The sequence below is a fragment of the Mus pahari genome, chromosome 9, assembly GCF_900095145.1.
Source record: "Mus pahari chromosome 9, PAHARI_EIJ_v1.1, whole genome shotgun sequence".
NCBI lineage: Eukaryota > Metazoa > Chordata > Mammalia > Rodentia > Muridae > Mus > Mus pahari.
Genome location: NC_034598.1, coordinates 53,429,945 through 53,455,018, shown reverse-complemented (window position 1 = coordinate 53,455,018; position 25,074 = coordinate 53,429,945). Strand labels below are relative to the sequence as shown.

General features: G+C 38.1%; 1 protein-coding gene across 4 annotated transcripts in view; it reads left to right on the top strand.

Moving 5' to 3' along the window:
- Tafa2 (TAFA chemokine like family member 2) overlaps positions 1-25,074 on the top strand; it is a 465,253-nt gene that overhangs the window by 149,690 nt on the left and 290,489 nt on the right. For 2 of the 4 annotated variants that reach the window (XM_029542620.1, XM_029542619.1), the window contains exon 1: positions 1,021-1,232. The exons of the other annotated variants lie outside the window; for them this stretch is intronic. In XM_029542620.1, the coding sequence (XP_029398480.1) occupies positions 1,222-1,232 (11 nt within the window). In that variant the 5' untranslated portion in view covers positions 1,021-1,221. Of the gene's footprint in view, positions 1-1,020; positions 1,233-25,074 lie in introns of those variants that run through there. 4 annotated transcript variants of the gene reach the window in all.

Here is a 25,074-nt window from a genome sequence, read left to right as displayed (position 1 = left end):
TTACCTTCTTCAGAATGTAGAGGCTGTTGACCCACTGACCTGCTCTCTCTTCTGTTACCTTGGAGAGCTTCCATATCTCAGGCAGTTATAGAACTTCACCTTTGCTCATTGATATCCTCTTGCCCTAGCCAAAATGAAAATTACCCTCTTTCTTAAAAGTGTTCAAGTACTTGTCATATAATATTCTTGCTGGGTTCAATGGTCATTTATTAATATTAACCATAAACTCTATTCTTGTGGTGGATATATATGTATGTGTATATATGTGTGTATGTGTGTGTATATGTGTGTCTGTGAGAGAATATATGTATATGTATGTATGTGTGTGGGAATATTGAAATATGTGTGTTTGTTTGTATATGTGTATGAGAGAGTATATGTGTATGTGTATATGTGTGAGAACATATGTATATGTGTGTATGTGTGTATGTATGTATATGTATTGTAAGAGAATATATGTACATGTGTATGTGTGTGAGAGTATATGTGTATGTGTGTATGTGAGAGTATATGTTTATGTATGTATGTATATATGTATGTGTATAAGTGTGGTGTATGTATATGTATGTGTGTGGTATGTATATATGTGTGTATATATGTATATGTGTGAGAGAATATATGTATATGTGTGTATGTGTGTATATGAAAGTATATTTATATGTGTGTATATGTATGAAAGTATATGTATATATGTGTATGTATGTATGAATGGTGTAGAGTGTGTATATGTGTTTAAGAATATATGTGTATGTATGTATATGTATATATGAGAGTATATGTATATGTGTGTATGTGTATATGGTATGGTATGTATTTATGTATGTGTATATGAGTATATGTATATGTGCAAGAGTATATGTGTATAAGAGTATATGTGTATATGTATATGTGTGTGTATGTATGTGTTACATATGTATGGTATATGCTCTCATGAATTTATGTGCACATTTATTCACTGGGACCCAAAGAAGGATATTGGGTTTGTGCTCTATCAATCCCTATTTTATCTCTTTTACACAGGGTCTCTCACTGAACGTGGAAATAAGCTGGTGACCAGCAAGCCCCAGCATCTCTGTCCAGTGACTGTTACAGGAGCATAGGACCATGCTGCCCATCAGTTTTATGTGGACACTGGGACTGAACTGGTACCTGTGCTTGTGCAGCGAGGGCTCTTCCCCACTGAGCTGTCTCTTCAGCTTGCAATGAGTATCTATTCAATGAATGATCACCAAGTAAGAATATGTTTGCTAGTCATTTAAAGAGCTAGACCGCTTGGAGATGACCTCTTTCCTTCATTTCTACAAAGGATTCATATTCAAACCAGTTTCTGGTTTTAATAATAAATAATTTTATATAGTAGTTATAGACAAAGTGGAATATATCATGGTGTGTAGTTGTGTTGGGAAACAGAGACGGTCACTCACAGCTTCTTTATTGTTTCCCTGATACCTCAACTATAACTATTTTTCTACTTACTTTTTGTAGTGTTTGATTATTAAAAGTTAATGAGAATTATTTTTCATATTAACAGAAATGATTAAAAAATGTAAATTGTACTGATGTGGTACGAGATTTTTGAGCTTATCATTTAATTCTCCAAACTATAATTTTTCAAGTTTAATGATGCTAACATAACATACACCTATTATTGACTATGCAAAAATTCATGAGAAATTAAACAGAAGATTTATGATGCAATTTGGAGAAGAAAATAAGGGATCATATTGTGAGCCAAACATCCTGCTTGGCTCCTGTATAATATATACTCAGTCAAAGACAGTTAGCATAATTAGGCAGCCTACACAAAGCAGAGGTGTTCATCCTTTAGATTTTTCAAATGGCAAATAGACCGAATATCCTTATTAAATTGATTAATCTATTTATTGGCCAAAACACATCAGAATGAGCATTACAGTCGAAGAGAGTAAAAATAAAACTTGAATTACAGGCCACTGTGAATGAGTTTGCTTTCACCGAGCGTACCGACCCACTGGCCCTTACTGTGGGAGGCATAGCTAATAAACACTTGTCTCCCGTTCATTCATCTAATTAGTTTGAGCAGGCGGTGCCTGAACTACATCCCTGTCTTGCTTAGTGTGGGGGGCTAGCCAGGGGATGGGGGTTGGCTTAAAGTAAAGAGGTTGGATGCTTGACACTGCTTGGTAATAATAATAAAAAAACCCATATAGTCCGTTTTTAGGTGTCCTTTCAGAACCAAAATGTATCAAATTGCTGTTTATAGTGTTAAGCAACCATAATAGCTGGTTGTGTGTTAACTGGGTGTAATGGCCTGTGTGCTTAAGAACTGTCTAGTGCAGCCTTTTATTTGTCTTGAGTGTAGTGTGTTATTACTTATTCTGTGAATGGATCAGACACAATCACATGAAATTGCCTACAGTTATCTGATTTTGCTGTATAAACCTTACTTTTTCATACAGTTCAATATAAATCTAAAGCCTTTATCTAATCCTCTATAGAAATAAGTTCTAATTAATAATGAGAAAAACTTGAAATGGTACTATTGGTACATTCTTTGCTAGTTTTTTAGCACTAGCAATTATGTGTGGCTAGAAAATCAGGCAGTACTGTTGATGCTGGATTCTCTTTCTCTGCCCAGGTACTGGTTCTCAATGAGAAACAAGTTTTCAGCACAAAGAAGCGAAATCTTTGTCATTAGGTCAGATGTAGTAAAAATGTGTCAAATTATAAAGAGCAAATCTCTTTCCTAGGGGATTATTTCATCTTCATGGTCTATAATGAAAGAACGCCATTTGGAGTCCCTAAGTTTTGACCTTAGGGTGTGGCATCATGGCCTTAACCCACAGAGGTTTTACTCTCCAGGTACACAGAAATGAATGTGTGCCCAAAGACTCTATGGTGTGGGCAGGCATATGCTGAAGTTTTATATGGAGACGCAGGGAGAAAGTGGTGTTTCTGCCAAAGGGTGCTGTATCTCACAATAATTTCAGTGTTTGAAGATCAAGAACAGCTTGATCTCTGCTACACCAGGCAGACTGAAGTAACTGCCCAGGTGCCTTCTGACATGTCTGTAAGGAGGGTGGTGATATATGTCTGCATCTTCTTGCAAGGAAGATTCTTAGCAGGGAGAGAAAACTTTCAAGTTTGAATCATAATTTTTTATTTATTTTCTAAATCTCCCATGAGTACACTAATGACAATTTTAATACAATCCGTGATGAAATGGGAGTTCTCATCGGGGCTGAAGACATTCCCTATGACGGTGTTGCTTCCTGATTTTGAGCTTTGGAGACAGTAGTCCCTCTAAATATACTCATATCTGTTATGACTACTGATCCAGAGGAGTGAATGAAATGTTCGATGCTTGTACATATCAGCAGCTTCAAGCCGGTTTGCTGCTTCCCAGGGTTAAGAAGAGGACCGCTACGTTTTATCAATGCATGAAGAAGACTTTTCATATAACTTCTGGACAAAAAAATCCCTATTGTTATTATAGAATTTAAATAATTTTAAGAAGTGAGACAGATATTCACCTGTCGCTCTCGTGCTAGAGCTTCCCAAGGGCATGAACATTTCACATTGGATACCACTAGGAAGAACGCTAAAATTATTACTAACACAAGAAACGGTTCTCATTCTTCTTCATGTTTTCAAGAGTTTCTGATGCGTGAACCTCTTGGATTAAGCTCTTAGGCTCTTACAGGTCAATTTGCCAGGGCGTATTACTGAAGCTCAGCAGAGAATTGTTTGGTAGGAGGCCTTTTTGCCATCCTCTTTCCAAAACTTTATCTCACCATGGCTATATCCTCCTGAATTATATTTTTATAATTATTTTGTTGCTAAAATTACCAGCATAGATGTTTATAATCCATCCCTTACCATTGACCCCTTGGATTTGGACTCACTGTAAGTTGAATATTTATTGTGTTGTTGGTTGGTATGGTGCCAGCAGCCACTGCTTTAGAAGTGCACTTTGCAGCCAAATCATTGGACCAATGCTAGTCATGTTACTGGCAATATTTTCATCTATTTCCTGATACTGGAAGGCAAGAAGAACATAAGTTAAAAATCACCTCATAAAGATGATTAACATTTTGTTTCTTCACAATATTTCACACAATATTCTCATTTTTATTAGACTGAAAAAAATCCAAATTACCTTGGAGACTTCAATTCATGACTAATAAATGTTAACAACAAAACTAAGGTAGGTCATCATGAATAATCAAATTGTTCCCCAAATTGCATAAAGTATGCATCATCAGAGGTGCCATCATTTTGGTACATGGAGATGTTTGTGTTTTTTGTTGAAAAGGAGACACGTGTGATATAGTTAAATCTTATATTGTTGTTCTTCATGTTCTTAATGTGCATATGTATGGATGGGTTGGTCGGTAATTTTTTTTTTTTTTTTTTATAATTTTGAGGGGGCTTACCAGGTCTTCTAGGTAGTAAGATACTTCAGATTCCTGTACATTGGGTCCTTAATATAAACTTTGCAACTTTGGCACCCTGTGTCCTAAAACAGAGAAGATACAGTTCGAGTGCCATTGGCTTGGAGCTTTGAGTATTGTGTGGACGGCTGCCATTCTATATGACATGTAAAAATGGAACGATAAGAGGGTGTATGAAGACTGTGTGTTGAGATAAATTGTGAGTAATCTTGTAGTTCTACTTGTATGGCTATGGGCAAAGAGGCCATCCCTGTAAGGCTGTAAAGGTGGTCAGCACTCCTGACCTGCTCAAAGTCAGTTTCATCTTTACCATGACCTATGGGTTTATTGGGACAAATTTCATAATGTTATTAATCTTAAATTGACCATGGAAAGAACTCCTAGCCTCCCTTATCATTACACTGACAATGTTTGGTAGTCTGATATTGAAATCTCTCTGTATACTCTGTATACAGTCTCTGTGTACCCATAACTCCTCAACTCCTAAAAACTCACTGCTTATACTTTCTGGAGTTCCTGGCCATCATAAGAAAACAAATCTATAGTTTCAGGCTTTCTTCTGATATTCTTCCACTTTCTCTCTTGAACAACTGTTCTTGCTCGCAGTTGCTTGGCATCAGGTATCTGTTTTCTCCCTGAAACTGCTACGCATTCCACCACTAGGCGTAGAGATGCTCTTGTTCCTATGAAGGCAGCTGTCTTCACAGTGGTTTTCACGTGTTCACCCTGCCCCCACCCTTTGCCTTAGTCTGAAACTATCTCACTCTACCAACCCTTGAATCTCTTGACTTCCTCTCTCATAGCTTCCTCTTACGACTCGCCTTGACCTCCTCTTTTACCCCTGTCCTAGCTCTCAGTGACCTCAGTGTTTTGTAGATGGTCCTTTCCTCATGACTCACTTCCTCAGACTCTTCTTGATCTTATTTTCTAACTACAGCCAACCCCTCTTGCTCTCATGCCAGGGCTTTGTCATTACCAGTGGTCTCCATTTCAGATGTCCCAATTGCCACCATTTTTGGCCCCCAGGAACTATAGTGGTCCTTTGGCTGTATCCACGCCTTTCCTCCTTATCACCAGGCTGTGAAGGAAAGTCTCGTAAATAGTGATGCCCTTTTTATTGCTACACACCAAGAGAATATGTTGAAGGGGCAAACGTGGGAAGACCAAAAGGCAGTAGAAATGAGTGTCGAGGGTTCTTCCTGTACATTACAATGTAGCCTTGTATCTTGTTGAATTATGACTGGTGACCTCATGGAAGATCGGGCTGTGATTGCCCTTTAGGTGAGATGTCAGAGAACCCTTAATAGAAGGTAAGTGCATCCATCTCTGGAAAGAGTGGCCTGTTAATGCTGAGACTCTTCTTCCAGGTGTGGCAGCGGTATAGCTCTGTTCATCCCTATTCTCTAGAAACATCTGTAGAGTACACGAGGGAGTATGGCAGGAGAATCAGCCAAGGGAGACAAACATGGATAGAGGCATACTTTATATAGAGTCCTCTTTTTGTGTGGCTGTGATCATGAGTTCTGGCCCCAAGCCTTCCCTGCTGATAGCGCCATTGTCCTAGACAGGATTTTGACCTATTTTTAATGAATGTGGGAATGCACAATTATGGAATGATTTTCTCTAACCCTCGCCTGCATATTTTGGCTTTTAGAAAAAGAGCATCTAATTCCACCAATAGAGAGAAATGTTCTCTTCCATCATTTGACAGTTACTTTCTCAAAGGAATTTAATCCTTTAGGTGTAACGCATAGCTTTCAGCTCTGCAGGTAGAAGGCATGCTAATTACCAGCTGCACAGCTTTAGATGAGGTTGCTGACATCTCAAAAATATAACTCCTTTATTTGTAAAACAGTTATAACAGTACCGTTTTACCATATTAGTGATGAAATAGCAACTATGTGGGTGATCCTGTCCAGCGCATGAGTCATGTACTACAGTGGTCCTCCATAATTAGCGGTTTTCTTTCTTTATGTCAGTTAAGGCAACTGAAGTCCTGATCCTGCTGCACGTTGCCCTTACAGGTTAGAAATCCTGAGTATGTAAGATAGTTTCTGTGACATGAGCCAGATCAAAACAGAACAAAAGGGTTGTTTAAGACCAACTCGTGACATTTAAAAGATACTCTAATTTAAAATTTAAAATAATAAACATGGAGAGATTATTTTTCACCTTCAAAATTTAACACGTTATTTAATCTTTTTTTTTAAAATTAATCATTTTATTTGTTTACATTTCAAATGTTGTCCCCTTCCCGGTCTCCCCTCCATGAACTTCCCACTCTCTCCTCCTCCCCTTCTAAGAGGGTGCTTTCCTACCCACCCACCTACTCCTGCCTCACCCCTCTAGCATCCCCCTTCTCTGGGGCATCAACCCCCCACAGGACCAAGTGCCTCCCCTCCCACTGCTGCCAGATGAGGCCATCCTCTGCTACATATGTAGTGGGAGTCATGAACCTGCCCTTGTATAATCTTCGGTTGGTGGTTTAGATCCTGGAAGCTCTGTGTGGTCTGGTTAGTTGATGTTGTTGTTCTTCCTATGGGGTTGCAATCCCCTTCAACTTCTTCAGCCCTTCCCCCAAGTCTTCCATTGGGGTCCCTGGGCTCAGTCCAATGGTTGCCCCGAGTATCTGCATCTGTCTTAGTCAGGTGGTAGCAGAGCGCCTCTCAGAGGACAGCCATAGTTAACTTGAAAATAATGCTTACCTCCGTGTTTCCTCATGTAGATCTAATAACAATACATTGAACATAAGGCTTATAAATGAAAGCATGCTTTGGTAGCTTGCTGGCAGAATGCGGTTAATAAACGGTAGACACCTTTGTGTCAGCAGGAAGGAGGGACTTGCGGCTGCCCAGTTAATGCAAGGTAGCTTGGACCTTCTTTATCCTTTGGGGTAGTGGTCCTGGCTGTTGTAGCAGATGTCCCTTTTCCTGATTAATAAACAAAGTTGATTTTCCTCACATTTGTTCTTGGCTCCTACCTCACAACAGGTGGCCAGTCAGGCTGCAGTCGACTCTGCAACTGCTGGCTGTCAGGAGCTTTGAGAGCCTTCTGTTAGGATTAAAGCACAGTTTAGAGGAAACTTGGGGTAATTAGCCGAGTTTCTACAGTTTGCGCAAACTTACTTGTGAGCTAAGATAGAGTCTGGTGACTCTGAATATACTTTTTTTTTTCCCCCTTCTGTGTTAACATGCTTGGTTGCAGTGGACCAGATTCAGCAACATAACAAGCATTTACTGGTGGGTAGCTAAGCATTATTCCACATGTGTCTGTAGTTTTCCACGATCTACTGGCTCTTGCATAGATATGGTGTGGAGGGTAAGGAAAGTAAAGAGGATGGGGCTTTATATGAAGGAGTCGATGAATTGTTTCTGGTTTAGTTCATGGTAGACAGACTAGCTCATTGAGTACGGCTCAGCTTGACCAAGCCGAAACCCAGAATGAATCCAGAGAAGGCAATATGCCCATTTGCTTCAAAAAACCTGACATCCTACTGAGTTCAAGGAACCTTAACTCTTATAACCACTGTCTTTCTTCACCATAAAGGTGGTCTTCTGGGACTTGAGTGCCACCTGCCCCTGAAGCCTGCCATCCCAGCAGGGGATTCAGAATAACCTTCCAAATCAGAGAAGGCTCACAGGACTGTGGCACAGGGACAGAGGCTAAGCTGGAGACTATAAGCTCAGGAATTCTCAGCCTGGGTCATCTCAGGGATACCCCTGCTCCTGTGGGCTGGTGGTGGAGCAGCCGTGAGCATGTCCCTGAGTTCTACAGAGACTGGGGTTACAAGCTCTGCTATATCTCTCCTTGCCACTGGCAAACGTGTAAATTATGAAACCCTTGTAGTCGTGGGGTTGTCCATCTCCAAGAAGAAAATTGCATTTGCTACATATAGGTCTTAAAACACAAAAATACACCTTGAACAGGAGCTGTCATATGGCAAAGTGTCATCCATGCATCTCTCTCTCTCTCTCTCTCTCTCTCTCTCTCTCTCTCTCTCTCTCTCTCTCGTACGTATGTACATATATAAAACAAAATTTGATGTCTGTAATATAGCCCAACAGTAATTTTCTAGGCAAAGGAAACAATCATTATGTTGTTTTGGGATACTTGTATGAAAATGACATACAGATATAAAAATAATTATTCATAACCACAGCACAAAACTACCATGAATATTTTCTTACTTTGCTTGTTGTAATAAATTTTACTCTTTAAAAGTTTTAATTTAGGGCTAGAGAGAGAGCTCAGCAGTTAAGAGTACTGGCTGCTCAGTCAGGAGGAATGGAGTTTCGATTCCAGCATCCGTGTGGGGTTGCTGGGATCCAAATGCCCTACACTCTATCTCCAAGGGATGCAACAGTCTTTTCTGACCTCCTCCTCTACCCACATACACTTTGCCATATGCTCTGTAGACACACAGACAGACAGACAGACAGACACACACACACACACACACACACACACATAGAGTTAAATATCGATAAAATAATTTTTTAAAAATTAAATTTATACAACTTTTCCTCAAAATAATTTGGTTTTTTTCTAGTATCTTCCCTCTACTACCTTAGTGCTCTGTGATCAGTACTCCAGTTTAGTAATTATTTAATTTTTCAATTGGTTCTTTAGTTTATTATTTATTAATTTATTATTTGTTTGATCATAAATGTTATCCTTGTAGCCTCTTTCTGATTTCTAGGGTCATGACAAAGAGCAACATGCTGTATGTTGATTCTTTATCTGTTCATCACACAAATACAACTTGAAACGGTAACATCTATGCAAATCCTTCCTTCAGCCTAGGAATTTTTCATTTACATATTTTAAATTAGCCTGCTTTCAGTTCAATGATTTTGTTTAATCTTATAAATATGTGGCAGATGCTCTTTAGCTAAATTTAAACATTAGGAATAATTATTATCAAAGTAGTGCCCTGTATAGACCATTCTGTGAACCATAGGAGAGTCATTATTCAAAAAAGAGAAGGAATTTCTTGTGGAAAAAAAAAAAACATGTCTTTGAGCTATAGATTTTGAAAAGAAAGACCCCAAAATTATTATGAAATCAAATAAGCTGGAACTATAATTTCCAGCTGTGTTCTGATGTACCTCGTGCTGTTTGATACTGCTACATAAATGAAGCCATCATGGTCAAGCATTTAAATGCAAATTTATAGTTCTAAATGTTCCTCTTTGTTGGCACTGCTCTGTTTAAGCCTGGAATCCCCATGGGATTTATCACAATTTTGAGTAGCCTTTGAAATGGAAACTTTTGATGGAAACAGAAGACAGAGATGGTGTAATTCAGGAAACTCAAGAAACATAGACTCTTTTCCCAGATCCCAGAAACCAAAGCAAAGCCGGGCAGAAATGATCCTTCTCTTCCTGGTGGCAGGAATCAGAGGTCTCTGTAGGACCAGCCAGGAAGTATAAGACCTGAAAGGTCAAGTTGGGCAGGAACTGGAGAGAGTCAGACCAATAAGTGTATCGCCTATCCTACTGATAAGGGATGTTTTCCCAAGAGGTTCGAAAGTCACGTGAGCAAGAAGCGAGCCCATTTCTTGCGGGTTACCTTACAGTAACTTTTCCGGAGGGAGGACTGGTACAGGGCAGTAGGGCAGGTCCTGAAGTTTTCTGTAGCTTGCCGTCTTTCCTTGTCTGCATCCGTATATCTGGTCAGGTAAGCCCCTGAAACAGGGCGACCAGAGCAAATCACGTCAATGAGATCACACCAAGAAAATCACATCAATGGGACACTTGGCAACCCCTTCTCTCATAAATGTTTTCTCAGAGGCATAGCAAAAGAAATGGGTGAATGTTAAGTAATTCTTTACATGGTTAATATTAACATTCATCTGAAAGGACAACTGGAAACATTTTCTGAATTGTTATGCTTTTGGGAATTTGAGAAGCTTCTTGGGCTATTCCGACTTAAGGAACCTCACTCAGCGGATACCTGTACTGACTGGTATACGTGAGGTACAGGAAACCAAACAGGGTTAGTTGTTTTCTCTATTAATATGTGTCAAGAGCCAACTGAGAATCTCAGGCAGAAGAATTCATTTCTTGGTTTTTTATCTATTACTCATATTTGCAAAGGTTTTTTTGTTGTTATTGTTTTTAACATAACTTGCTTCTAGGGGAAAAGCTATAGATTTGAACTGTAAGTTGGAACACCAGTCTGTGCAAAGCAAAGCTAGAAAATCAAGCTGGACTTGTTATAACTTCCTACCATAAAACATTTTCTTTTGTTGTTGTTAAATGCTTTAAAAGTGTGATGCTCACTCTTTCACACAAAGCATAATGCAAAACAAATTAAAAACGAGTTTAAAACAATAATGGTCCAAATGAAAAGCAGCAATAAAGGTTTTACAAAATTCTACATGTTCTGCTTGGGTACGCACGACATACTTTATGGTGAAACGGTTTCCTGCCACCCTGACAGGAGGCTGTCTGTCTATTAGTTTGTCTTTATGCAGAAATCAGAATGGTTTCTGGTGTGGGATGTTTGCTTCATTAAGTTGCAGAATGAAAGCCTCCAGAGGCTGTGCTCTAATCAAGCAGTAGCCACCTTGAGAACTATCATAGCATCATTTTAGAAGAAGAATTATACTTGGTGGCACATGTATCTCTGCCTAGGCAACCATTTTTTGTAGCTCCAGGGCCATTCATTTTGTACATTCATTTTGTCAGGATTCTTATGCTGTGTTTTGAGGGTGATTATACTGTATACATTAAACCTTTGTAGGAAACCAAGAAACACGAATCCTGAGATTATGAGGCTACTTACTGACCACCCTAGGGAAACAGAGGATGAGGGAGAAGAGGGAGGGGGCGATCTGCATTCTGCAGAAAGTGCATCTGCGTGGGCAGTTTGTAGGACAAACTCTGACAGCCTTTTCAAGCAATGAGAGAACTGATAATTGGAAAACTTGCCATTAAGTTAGACAAGGAAAGCACATGTTAGAACGAACCAAAGTGTCTGAAGTCTCACCTTCTCACTTAAAATCTATCTAGCTCTTCTATAAATTTTTGTAAAGTAGCTACTAAAGTAGGTTGTTTCCCTTGTGGCAATAAAGATGGTGGTCATGCAGGATGCAGAAAATAATTGAGAAGTAAGTGCATGTGAGAAGGTATTCTCTATATCTATTATTTAAAATGTGTGTGTATGCTTGTGTTTAAACCATTTCATGTATGTGTGCAATGTATTGTGATTACTCTCATCTCATACCTTCTTCTACCACTACCAGCCCTTCTTACAGATCTCTTCTTGCCTATCTTCCTATCTTTCTGCTTTGTTTTGTAACCCACTAAGTTTAACCATTGGTTAGGAGTTACCCACTGGTGTCTGGTAAGATCACCAATGGATATGCAAATGAAGGCAATGACTGCCCTCTGCGAGAATGTAGTAGCCAGAATTCAGCAGAAGGGATGGCGTCCCACAAGACTCTCCCGGCTGTGGTTGAAGGTCGATAGGTCCAGTCTTGCAGTGCCCTATCCTGGTAGCAGTAGCTGCTGTGAGATAAGACTAGAGAAGGCTGTGCCACGTCTCAGCACATCCTGATCTTTTCCTCTTTCCGTGTGGCAGATGAAGTTCAGATCGCAAGGAATGATCGCCATTGTAAAGCTTGAGTGCATTGAAAAATGCAGATGTGCTCTGACATTCCTCCTCCAGGTTTTATTTCCCCCAGCAAATCTCAAAAAACAAAACAAAACAAAGCAAAACAACAACAACAACAACAACAATAAAACCAAAAAATTTTACTGGTATGCAAAATTTAGAGAACAGTCTAGATATACTATAGAGTGTTCTGGTTAAACATTATGTTTTCTAACTTACGACCCGTAAGCCTTGCTTTGGTTTCCCTATGCTGTATGGGCTTTGATCCAATAAAATGGCAATTCACATGTCTGTCATGCAATTTTATCTATTTCCCCAGTACACTCTGAACCTATAAACACAGTACCTCCTCTTCTACATACACAAAAGCTATGTAACTACTAAACTTAGATCTTAACTTAAAAAAAAAAAAACCAAAAAAACCAAAACCCCCAAGCCCCCAAACAAACAAACAAACAAACAAAACCCCAAGCTTCTTTAGAAGGAGCAGCTTGTTTACTGAACTTTTTATAATAGAAATCAAGCCACATGTTAAAGTTATGCTACTACCATTCCATCTATTCAACTAGGAACAGAAAAACAAAATATAAAATTTGGGATACAAGAAATGTATTTATCCAGAAAAAGTCTAAATCCAATCATGTTTATATGTACCTGGGTGAACAAGAATTACTATCACAAGTTATATAAATAAGGACAGAATGAGTTGACTTCACAACATCCCCTTTCAAGTACCTGTCAGGATGTACCGCTCAGTGTGTGTCTGCAATTGTTACTATTTTATTGCAAGGGAGGAAACGGGTGAGAGGGTGGGTACCTCATCAGAACACAGATTAGTTCTTCCTGGGCCAAATATGTATCCAACTGTCGTGTTTCCTGTTTCACAGAAGGGTCATGACATGCAATCAGATATATTTCAGCCAGTATAACTAAAAATATATAACCAAGAGTGACACAGGCATTCCTAAAAGCCAACCATTTCCCGTTGTCGTTAAAGTGAAATGGAGGGTTTCAGGATGATATACCTCTGATGCTTACCTAACTCCATTACAGAAGCCACTCCTCACGCTCTTTCCCCTCCGTTCATTGTGCTTCCTGCAGCACTGTGAGATTGTTTGCAGCCTGTACTTAATATACTGAGTTATGTGGGTCGAGTTCCTAGAGCAGGTCCACAATTAGACCTTGTTTTGTCTCCTGAATGTTAAGACACAGAAATTCTGTTTCAGCTGTAGCTCCTTAAATAGGCTTTGCAAACCGTGTTGACTTTGTTGCAGTGGCTGGGAATCTGACTTATTTTATTTTTGAGGTAGAGTTTTATACTCTAGGCCAGGATCTGCCCAATTCTCATGAGAAGAGAGGAAAGGAGGCTACCTCAGAGAGCAGTGCAGGGAGGGAAGGAGGGAAGGAAGGAAGGAGGCAGTTTTACTGGAACATTTGTACAGAGACAGACTGAATAGAGAGAAGAAGCCAGATGCAGGTGAAGACAGAATGAGCCAGAAGATTGGAACAGATTGCCAAAGTTAGTATGAGGCCAAGCAGAGCAATTCACCCAGGACAGGCTGAGAGAGAAAAGCCGATCGAAACAGTCACCTTGGAGAAGAGTTTGAGTCAGAACAGCTGAGTTGAACCAGCCAGAGATCAGAAAGGCAGGGGTGATCTTATTCACAATAAATCTCAGAGGCTGATAACATTCTAGGCCCAGACAAGACTAGGTTAGCAGATAGCGGCAATACACCTCTAAGACAACAATTACATCAGGAAAATAAAAGTTTTATATTCTTTATATTCTCTCTCTCTCTCTCTCTCTCTCTCTCTCTCTCTCTCTCTCTCTTTCTTTCTCTCTCTCTCAGTGAATTAACCAGTATCATTTGTGTGACTGTGGGTTTAGGATTATCTGCAGGAGGCTGCTGGGCTCCTCAGTGGTTACACAGCTGAAGGTAATGGCGGCTCCTCCCCCAGAATCCACCAGTAGCCCATATCCCATCAGAAGCTGTTAGGACTCTATGAGCTCTTGGTCATCCATGATGGACTGCAGTTAGACTCAGTCTTGAGTAGGTCCATTACAAGGTGGCATAGATGCTGTGTGAACATAGCCATATGAGCGGTGCCAAATCCAGAGGACAGGATTTAATTATAACATTTATTTTTTTTTTAACTTGATGCACCAGTGTTGGGCATATACACACTTCCTATTGTTGAAATGATGTTTCTGTCCTTATAGAGATTTTTATATTTCTTTCTGATACAGAGAGTCACACGTGCCTTTTGTTTGGCGACTGCTTTTAAGATCTAGTCACTTACAGCCTTTATGTGTCCTTACAATGGAGTGAGTTCCCATGTGAGTTCCTGGTAGGCCAGGTACAGAGTCTTATTTCCTTAATTCCATGAAGGCAGTCTAAATTTTTTTAATCTTGGAACTTAACCTCATTGATGTGTAGTTTTATTAACTAGTAGATGTACCCTTGCCTTTCATTACTTCTTTTTGTTATTTTGTGTCTTTTTGTTATTTTGTGTCTTTTGTTCATTTCTTTTGTTTATCTCTCAGCTCTCTTGTTCCCCTTTGTTTTGATGGTTTTAGATACTGATAGTGTTCGATTTTCTTATCATTTTTTGTGCACCTGCTTTATTAGTGTATTTTCTATATTTTGGCATTTTTTTTTATCATTGTAGCTTTTATCTTTTCATTTCTAGCAAGAGCTTTTTAGAGCACTTCCTATTTGGCTGGACTGGTGGTGATGAAGTCTCTCACGTTTTGCTTGTGTGGTTTTTAGTGTTCATTACTTCTGAAGGTTGGTGGTTTCAGGTATAAAATTTTCGATTAATACTATTTTTCCAGAACTTTGAATATATCATTTTAACCTTTCTTAGCTTGTAAGAATACTACTGAGAAGTCCAAGTGTGTCCCTTTGCATGAGATACGACACTTTTCTCTAGCATTTTTTTTAAACCTTTGTTTTGTATTTTGACAATTAGACTATAAAACACCTTTAGTGAAGCATCTATTCTAAGTCTACTAGGAATCCTCAAAGCTTCCTGGGTCCAATGTGTGCATCTTTCCTAAGATATGGAAAGTTCTCTCCCTTTTTTTCCTTAATAAGCTTTTCTTCTACTGCACATATACTAAGTCTGTCTCTGTTGATTAGTGTTGTAGTTCCATTAGATTATGTGTCTGTATTCCACATATCTTGTGGGTCTGTATCCCACGTGTCTGCTGGTCTGTATCCTACGCATCTTGATGGTTTTCCAAAGCCATTACTTTGAGATCTTTGTCCTGCAGCTTGTCAGTATCCTAGTTTTGAAGTCTGTTCCTAGAGAGCTGATGTATCTTGTAGGCACAGTTCTCCCCCCCCCCCCCCAATTCTTCTCATGGTCTACCATCTCTAAATTGATATTTTCTCATGTGGTAGTAATACTGAATTTTGATGATGACATGTAATGTATTATGACTAACATTCATAATATTTCAGTAAATCAGGTGATATCAAAGCTATATTTTGATAGGACTTTCCTGGAAGATGAGAGAGAGAGACTTCACAATGTACATTAATTACAGTGTCTAAAACCCTTTCAATTTTTTATTTCTGCTTAATACTAATTTACAGTAGAGATATATAATAGGTTGTATATTGATTCCCATTTCCAAGGGGAAACTTGCTGAATCCTCCAAAAGGACGAGATTTTTTAATTGAGATCAATGTTCTGTATAGAGTTCACAAAAAATTACCTCAGGAAATTTCACTTGGAGTTGACTGGTCTTTCTTTTATACCCATGTGAGATAAAAAGCAGCTTCCTGGCATTAAGTATTTTTTCCATTCATCCCTCTAATTATAACGGAGCCCGAGTTTGTGTGGCTGTTTAGGCTGACACCATAAACATGGGGTCCTGGTGCTCTCTGCCCGTCCTTTTTTTATGCAGTGGATTGCATGCCAGTGATTTGAAATGAGCATATGTTCAATTGGTACAGGTGTTTATGAAAAATACATGCCATATGAATGTGAAAAACAAGAGTACCCATGCTTTGTGAAGATGATAGTTTATTTTTTATCTTGTTGAAAAACCCCATTTTCAGGAATTATCATGAAATTATGAAACAGCAGTGATCAGAATGTCAGTGGACACACTTTAGGATAGGGATATTTTATCACATGTCCTGATCTTTAGGATATTGATTAGTGGCCTTCATTTTAAGGTTATATACATGCATGCATGCATGCATACATACATACATACATACAGTCTGGATTACAAGCTCTCTAGTGATAGAAATGTTATGCCCTAATGTTTGCTCATGTCACAGTTTTATATAGACTGTTGTCTTTAACAGGCACACAGACATTTATTGTTTTAAATTTTCTTTGTAAAACGCTCTGACCATGACTGACAAGGGAGAGCTCTCCAAAGTGACTCTAGAATGATTTCACCAGTATCTGTCATGTCTGTAAGTATACAATATCCGAACGATACGAACTGCACCCATCCTTGGCTAGTTTTACGTGTCTCCAGTGAAACAAAGGCTGAGCAAAATTGAACACCTCGTGAATTAATGTATAACATGCTTTCTTTATAGAATTCATGAGGATTAACTGGGATGAGTTGTACACCAGACCTCCTGGTGCATGGTAAGCCTTCAGTAATTTAGCAATTATCATTAAGGCCATACAACCAAAATATGGTAGCGGTGGGGTTATGGTGCTGATCTCCGGAGCTCAAGCTCTTTTCATTGTTTCATCCCAACATCCCTGACCAAAGTATATGGCACCAAATCATCATCCTTTCTTCTATATGTTCCTCGAGGACAAAAAAATGATACCATGTTACTTTTTGTATTGCTTCCTAGTACCCTGTATGCACACAATAATTGGCATCAACTGGTTTGGCAGTGGCATTTTTTTTTCTCTGTATGAGCTATGTAAAAGATGATTGGTTCTGAGAAGGACCCAGGAATGCGACCACATCATGCTTTATATTGTCCATTAGGAAAAGAGTTTTTCCTCTGTACTAGGTTGCCAGTATCTTCCTGTTAAATTTTGTTTCCCTGGTGCCTGGTGAGAAAGGATTGAGAGTAGACACACTGTTTCAGCAAAGTTGCTTCCAGTTAGCTTTGCCAGTAAGTTTCAATATCAACCCCGAGCAATGGCTGCTAGTTATGTCTGGGGAGTTTTCAAAGTTACAGTTTTTAACTGGAGGGGGTAATAAATAACATTCTTGTGTTTCAAAAGAGAGAGGATTTTTTTTTTTTAAGTTTATCGAGTTTCATAGACCTGGAGAGCTTTCCTGAAAGGGAATTTAGGTAAAAAATGAGCTGTCAGTGCCTCTGAGGGGTCTTGCTTGTCACATAATGAAGCATCATTTGTCAATTGCAGTTGTCTTCCTGCTCCTGAGATTCCAGCTTCTGGCAATGATTCTCCATATTTGTACATATGAACTCATACCAACTCAGCACAAGGAGTTCTGTATCTGTGTACGACACATACATCCATGGCAAAAAGCATGTCTGCATAGTTTTGTGATACTTCATCACTAAAAATGATGATTGAAAAGTGAACTTAACTGTGTGTCACTTCTTTGAAAGTTAAACATTACTGTCCCCTGAGAGGCTCTGCCAGAACCTGACCAATACAGATGTGGATGCAATCAGCCAACCATTGGACTGAGTGCAGGGACCCCAATGGAGGTGTTAGAACAAAGAGTGAAGGAGCTGAAGGGGTTTGCAACACCATAGAAGGAACAACAATATCAACCAACCAGAACCCTCAAAGCTTCCAGAGACTGAACCACCAATCAATGAATACACACGGAGGGACCCATGGCTTCAGCTGCATATATAGCAGAGGATGGCCTTATCTGGCATCAATGGGAGAGGAGCCCCTTGGTACTTTGGAGGCTTGATGCCCCAGGATAGGCGAATGCTAGGGAGGGGAGGTGGGAGTGGATTGGTGGTAGGAGAGCACCCTAATAGAGTCAGAGGGAGGGGGAGGGGATGAGGGGTTGTGGAGGGGAAACTGGAAAGGGGGATAGCATTTGAAATGTAAATAAAATAACCAATAAAATGAATATATATATATATATATATATATATATATATTCTTGTAAGATACACATAGTACAAAATTTACCACTTTTATGATTTTTCAGTATAATTTATGGAACTGTTTATTCAAACTGTCTCTCAAATATATACATCAAAAATCCCAACTTTTGCTTTCCTCCTTTCCCAGCATCTGGCAAGTACCATTATGTTTTCCATACCTCTGAATTTAATGACTCATGTTTCTGATATATATATATATATATATATATATATATATATATATATATATATATATATTCTTGTAAGATACACATAGTACAAAATTTACCACTTTTATGATTTTTCAGTATAATTTATGGAACTGTTTATTCAAACTGTCTCTCAAATATATACATCAAAAATCCCAACTTTTGCTTTCCTCCTTTCCCAGCATCTGGCAAGTACCATTATGTTTTCCATACCTCTGAATTTAATGACTCATGTTTCTGATATATATATATATATATATAGGTTTAAACTGAGCATAATAATCTTCTGTTATTCCTCACTGTGGTTGTTATCTGACTGCTGGGATTGATATTTCACTGACAAATCTATGTAGGCGGTGAACTTAATGCAGTTCTCTTGTGATAAGTATTCTGCCTTGCCTCTGTGTACCAACTTAAATATCACATCGAGAGGGCAGGAAGTGCACACAATGTGCTCACTGCCACTTCACCAGGCTCAGGAGCACTCTTGGAACCATCTAGGAAAATCAATACATATTGACAGAAAAAAGCAAATGCTGCTGGCCTTGAACATTCTAATTTTTACTTAAATTTCAAACATATTTACTTAGATTTTTCTTCTGTGTAGGCAGCCATCTAAATTAGGGACTCTTGGTCACTTCCTGTGACTATCTCTCTAAGAAATGGGTGATGATAATAAGAGCCCAAACTATGAGAGCTTATGTACCTAGATTGGTTCTTAGCTCATTAATTCATTCACAAAATGTTGCTTGAACATTTATCATGATTGAAGTGTTTACTGTGCACTGGTGTGGTAATCCTTAACTCAGTCACTACCCTTAAACTCACAGAGAAGCCCAGTGGAGATCACAAGGCAGAGGAGAAACCATGATTGTAAATTATGAGAATTCTTTGAAGAAGGTCAGAGGAGGGCAGACAATTTTAAACTGAAGTAAGTGGAGACATAACTTCTCATATTTGCGAAGATCCGTGTTGTCACTTTGGAGAGAAGAGGGCCTGTTTGAAAGAGCTGAGGTGCTAGCACAGATGGTTTTTAGAAGACAGGGTATATAAATGTTTGCTGATAGAGCGCTCCAAGGTGAATTGTGTGCTCCTTTTTAAAGAGCTTTTTGTCATATCCTTGTGACTCCTTGGACATTGCCTTGTGGCTATATGTATCTTCCCACTGGCCACTTGGTTTCCAAACCTGACTGTGGACCAGAATTTGAATTACCATTTATGTGAAAGGGGCTCATCAACAAATCATATTAATAATTTGATTTAATAAATGGTAGCTGACTCTTACCTTCCATTATTTTATTGTATCTTTAGTTATAGCAACTGACCTGCAAAGTATCTTAAAACTGAACATGATATTAATTATAATCCAACATGCAAAATTAATGGTACAAAGTTAATAGCTCAGTAATGTTGGTGACTATGTTGTCTGATTGGTCAGGATATTGATATCTTGTTTCTAAACTGGCCTACTGTTGGGACCCAGGCCTGCAATGGTCTTAGGATGAAGATTTAAAATTCCATGTCTCATTGCTTACAGTATAAAACTAAGGATTGTGATGATGGTTGACAGTTGAGTCCTTTTTATTTATTTTTAAAATAAAAGCATGTTTAGTTCAATTGTAAATACTTTAGATAAATAATATTAAGGTATATCATCTAGTTCATCACTCCTAAATAATAACTTATGAAAATTGCTAAGGATTTTGAATATCATGATGAGATACATTTTAAATTAATTTTTAAAAATAATTTTTATTGAATTTTTTTTGTGTAATATATACTTTGATTGCAGTTTCCCCTCCCTGTTCTTCTTCCTCCCAGGTCCTCTCCACCCCTTCAACTCCAGGCCACCCTTCTCTATCTCTATAGAAAACAAACAGGAGAAAAAAACAGAATAAAACAAGACAAAAACAAAAGAAAGAAAAATCATAAGAAATATATACACAAATTCCTGTTTGTGTACACACACATACACACACACACACACACACACACACCTCATAAAAACACAAAATTGAAAATGAAAGTATATAAACAAAAGATAAAAATGCCCAAACAAAGCCATATGTGAGATAAAAATAGCTCCAAAAATATCACTGGGTTTGTTTTCTGCTGGACATTTAATGCTGGCATGGGGCCTGCTGTTAAGTGTGTCCCTAGTGAGAGTCCTTTGGAAAAAACTAATTTTTCCTTTGTGAGCTGTTGTCAGTTGGAGATAGCTTCTTCGTTATAGATGGGGGTTCATAATCTCCTTCTCTGATGGTAGTCTTTTGATTTAACATGCATTTGTATAATCCAGTGAGATAATATATGTTTAATAAATTAATGTAATAGATATTTAAAAGATTTTGTTAATTTCTTACACATTAGTTGACCAAGGTATCAAGTTATTATCAGATAAATAGTGTTTAAGGAATATATATATGCCCCCAAGCAGTATTTATGGGAAGTTGGGCCAATTGGTTTCCCTCTGTACTGCATACATTGTTGAGGTTTTGAAGGTACATCCTTTGCCACTTTACCCATTATACAATTGATATAAAGGGATATTGGCATCTGCATTGCTACATTTGAAGGTGACCTTACATTGCTCAACTTAGATGTTATGTGTAATATTTATGTACTGAATCTTCCATCTTTTCTGCCTGCAGATTATCACAAATTTAAAGACAGAATAACAGAGTAAACAAAGTAGGTTATTAAGTGGGACAACCTGACTTCCACACATTCTACTGGAAAGCAATTTCATATGATTGCTGTTCATTAAGGGATCCTATACAGCTCACAATGAAGTTCATTACTCACACTGTGGTATTGGACGGGTAATAAGAGTGATTTTTATAATGGAGTGAGTCCAGCAGAGCTGCCATGCTGTGTGATGAAGATGTGTGTACTCTTAAATATCTGGGAGTAGTGTTTGCACGAAGAATTAGATATTGGAATTTGAGACTTACTATTAACTTAAATCTCAACTGGCACCCATTAGCAGCAGGAAGTCTTCTTTTCTGTTTCCTGTTGTGTATTTATTATCACACTTAGTTTTGAAATGTGTTAACTGGGAAAATTGTGTTCTACTTGATCTTGAATTTATTCAGGCCTCTTGAATTCTATGATTAGAGACTTGTGGGGTGGGGAATGGCAGGCATTGATCTCTATTGTGCTGCTCTATGGCAGAGATTCCAGACTTAAAAAGCCCGAGTTTATTTCCGTATAGTAGAATTCTACCCATTTATCAACCGATAATACTTTTTTTTAAGTAAGAGTATCCTGCTGTAATCACTCATTTCCTCAAATATAAGCCACAAATGCTTAATAATGGGGCAATTTGCCTGACAACATTCACAGATAATCTGAACGCTCCCCTTGTGACCCTTTGTGCTTTCAGATGTAGGAGCATGGGGGCCTCTTGAGTACAGGCTAGCTTTTCAGCTTTGATAATGAGAGTGTGTATGTGCTTATGGTCTCTGCAACCCTTTGTCTGCTGGGTAGATTTCAGGACAGTATTTGTCTGCAGCATGAGAGCACTTACCTTATTGTATGAAAATTATGTTTCCCTCCATTATTTAGGATTAAATGACTTTTATTTTTTAACCTTGTTAATGTTCTGTTAAGGAGACTATTTTCCTCTTATGGTTACATTTTATCATGAAGTATCTAGATGTATTTTAGTGTACAACTTCTGCTGGTCCTGTTTGTTATTTGTAAGTTTGAACTTCAGGTGCTATGTTCTAGATTGGATTAATACCCGTTATCATCCAAAACATTTGATCTGTTGGGACATTTTTAGGAATAAAACCAAGAAATGTGATCTGGGGTAGACGGATACAGTCCCCCCCCCCCCGCCCCCTGTAGAAATGTTTACACTTTCGTAGTATAGGAAAATTCAGCAATAAAGTAAGCAATGGAAGTTTAAGGCACTTATAAAAATAGGATGCATATCTTTCTAACACAGCTTTCTGCCCTCACAGGGGTTAGTAAAGCATCCATTATAAACCAGTAGTTAGTCTCTCTCTGTGTTTCTCAAATGTGAGAAAGGTGATGTTCCTCCCAATGCCTTCAATAGGTCATCTTTACCTAAGGGAAAATATAAGTGATAAGATAAAGTTTATTACATGCAGAATGGTCTGGTCGCTATATTTGCCTTTGAAGAAATACAGATTTATCAAAGATTTAATATTGTGACAGTCAGGTGTTTGACATTTATCGATGGTTCTAGTGAACTGGGTTATGTCACACAGGTTGGAGGACGTATCAGCCCTAAATCACGTTCATTCACTTCTCCCAGGTAAGTCTTTTTAGGCCTTAGAAGGTCTAGACTTCTATAGATTCTAGCTAAGTAGGCCCAGTTAGATGATTTCAGAATATTTGAAGAATCACATGCCAATTATTATTGCTTTGCTTAAGTTTTTTTGGTAAGGATCTGCTGTGATTATTATTGTTTTGCTTCAGGGTTTTTTATTTTTAGTTGTTTGTAAGGATCTGCAGTGGTGACTATGATTTATGCATGTCTGTCTGCTGACAGTGTCTTCAGAATGTGGCACTCAGTTCACGCTCCACTTCTACGGGAGACAAATGGGTTCAGCCTCTTGGAGACGCTCCTGTTTTAGTTCTGGTTTACCTTAGCCAAGACCTCGCTCTCACTGGGTGTCTTATTACAGTTTCATGACCTAACTACTCGACTGTTCTCAAGAATGTAGCATTTCATGGTGTTTTTAATGAACATTTTGATTACTTGAAAAAAATAGTAGAGAGAGATAAAAATAAATGGTGGATGGTATTTTCTTAGCTCCATTCACCGGCTAACAAAATGAAAATTAACCAGTTTTCTCATGCAGATGGCACAATAAGAGCTATTTGGGAACAGTTGTGGAGGACTTGCTTGTTTAGACACCCTGCTCCAGTATTCCTGTCAGTCTTTATAGCTAGATAGTTAAGGACCATGCGTTTATTCTCTGTGTTGTGTGAACCTGGGGACAGGAGGCTCCCTGCCTGAGGCTGAGATCTCAGAAGTGTCTCGTCTTTGAATCCAGACATCGCAGATAGTCACAATATTGCTTTATTTACTTGAAAAATGATGGATATAATTCTTTTGGAACGTTATGGGAGGAGTAAATGGGTGAAATAACAAAGTACTTTTCCAGTGATGGAGCCACTTGGGATTTTGTCTTCTAGTTTGCTTTCTTATTCCCTCCCCACCCCTTCTCTTCCTCATCTTTTTGGATGTTCCTGGTGGTTATTATTGTTTCTGAAACCTGAAGGTTTCTCTGACACATTATCCCTTCTCTCCACTCTAAAGGAGTTGTGACCATGACTATCTTTGAATTCTCAGCTGTTATGAGTTTCTGGCGCCTAAAAGGCACTCATGAAATACTTATTAAATGAATAAATTAAGAAGAATATGCGAGGTTGCTATCTTTTTCCTCTATTTTGCTTCCTCCAGCCTTTGAGAAGATAAATGAACACGATGAACTCATGAACAAAGAAAGTTGCATCATCTATTTGGCTTTCAATTTATTTAATTGATTTGTAAACAATTTATTCAAATAACTCATTATGGAAAATGTTATAAATGTCCCAAATTATGCAATAAATATGATTCTTATGTACAAGAATGAAAACTAAATTTCTCACAGCTCTGCTTTTTTTTTTTACCTTAAAAAGCTGATTATATTATACTAGTTGAATTTTACCCTTTTTTCATATAATTGGATATGGAATTTTCATTGAGAAACAGTATAAAAATTTTACTACTGAGAAAAGTTGGTCATTTTTGATGAAAACCCAAGTACAATTGCAACATCAGATCTTTTTCTATCAGCTTTTGTGACTGGATTTTTCTCTGTTCCACCCAGAATCTTCTTTCAAAGGTCTATTCTCTCATCATGTGTGATATAATGCTAAAATGTTGGCAATAAAATAGATAGTGTTGAGCTGTCTTCAAAACATGACTGCAGTCATTTTTCTGGTGTATAATCCTGATTCATCTAGACAGAGCAATGTCAGAAAATGACATATTAATATTTGGACATGTTAACTTCATTACTTTGGTTCAGGCATATCTTAAGTGTGTTTATGCTAATGTTTTGTTTTAATAGATATATTTTTAAGGAGAGTATCATGTTTTTATGAATATAACCTTTCTGCATCAAACTTAGAAGATATTCTCAGGTGGTCCTGTGTTAAAATAGTTTGATTTTAATAGGCTTGTCAATGTTCTAATAGAACAGTGCTAGGAACTGCATATGCTAACATGATTATTATTTTTCTATGTTACTTCTTGCCTTCTTAGTTCTCTGAGGCACAATGATCTATTTTAAGCTTTATTGAAAAAGGAGTAGAAACTTTGTGAAATATTTAACAATATAACCACTTAACTAGTCTCAGGAATGTAGTATTTTATAGATTACTTTTGCTTTCTATTCTTTGCCTTAAAGGGCTTGATTAAATGGAAGTGACAGTAATCCAGAAGAAATAATATTTTATAGTGTAATTCATGAAATGACTTCAAATATTGATTCAAACCCTCTTTTTCTACGGTGTCCCAACATTCATTTAATTGATTTTCCATTGTTTATTCTTTTGGAATAGGGGCTTGAGTATCCTTTTGAGTGTACACAATGCTACCCACATCATCTTTATGTCACAATGTGAAGCTCTACTCAGTCTCATATTCTAAGCTGAAATTATTTCTGCAATGTTCCTGATACATCATTCATTCATCCATTCTGCATTAATTGATTA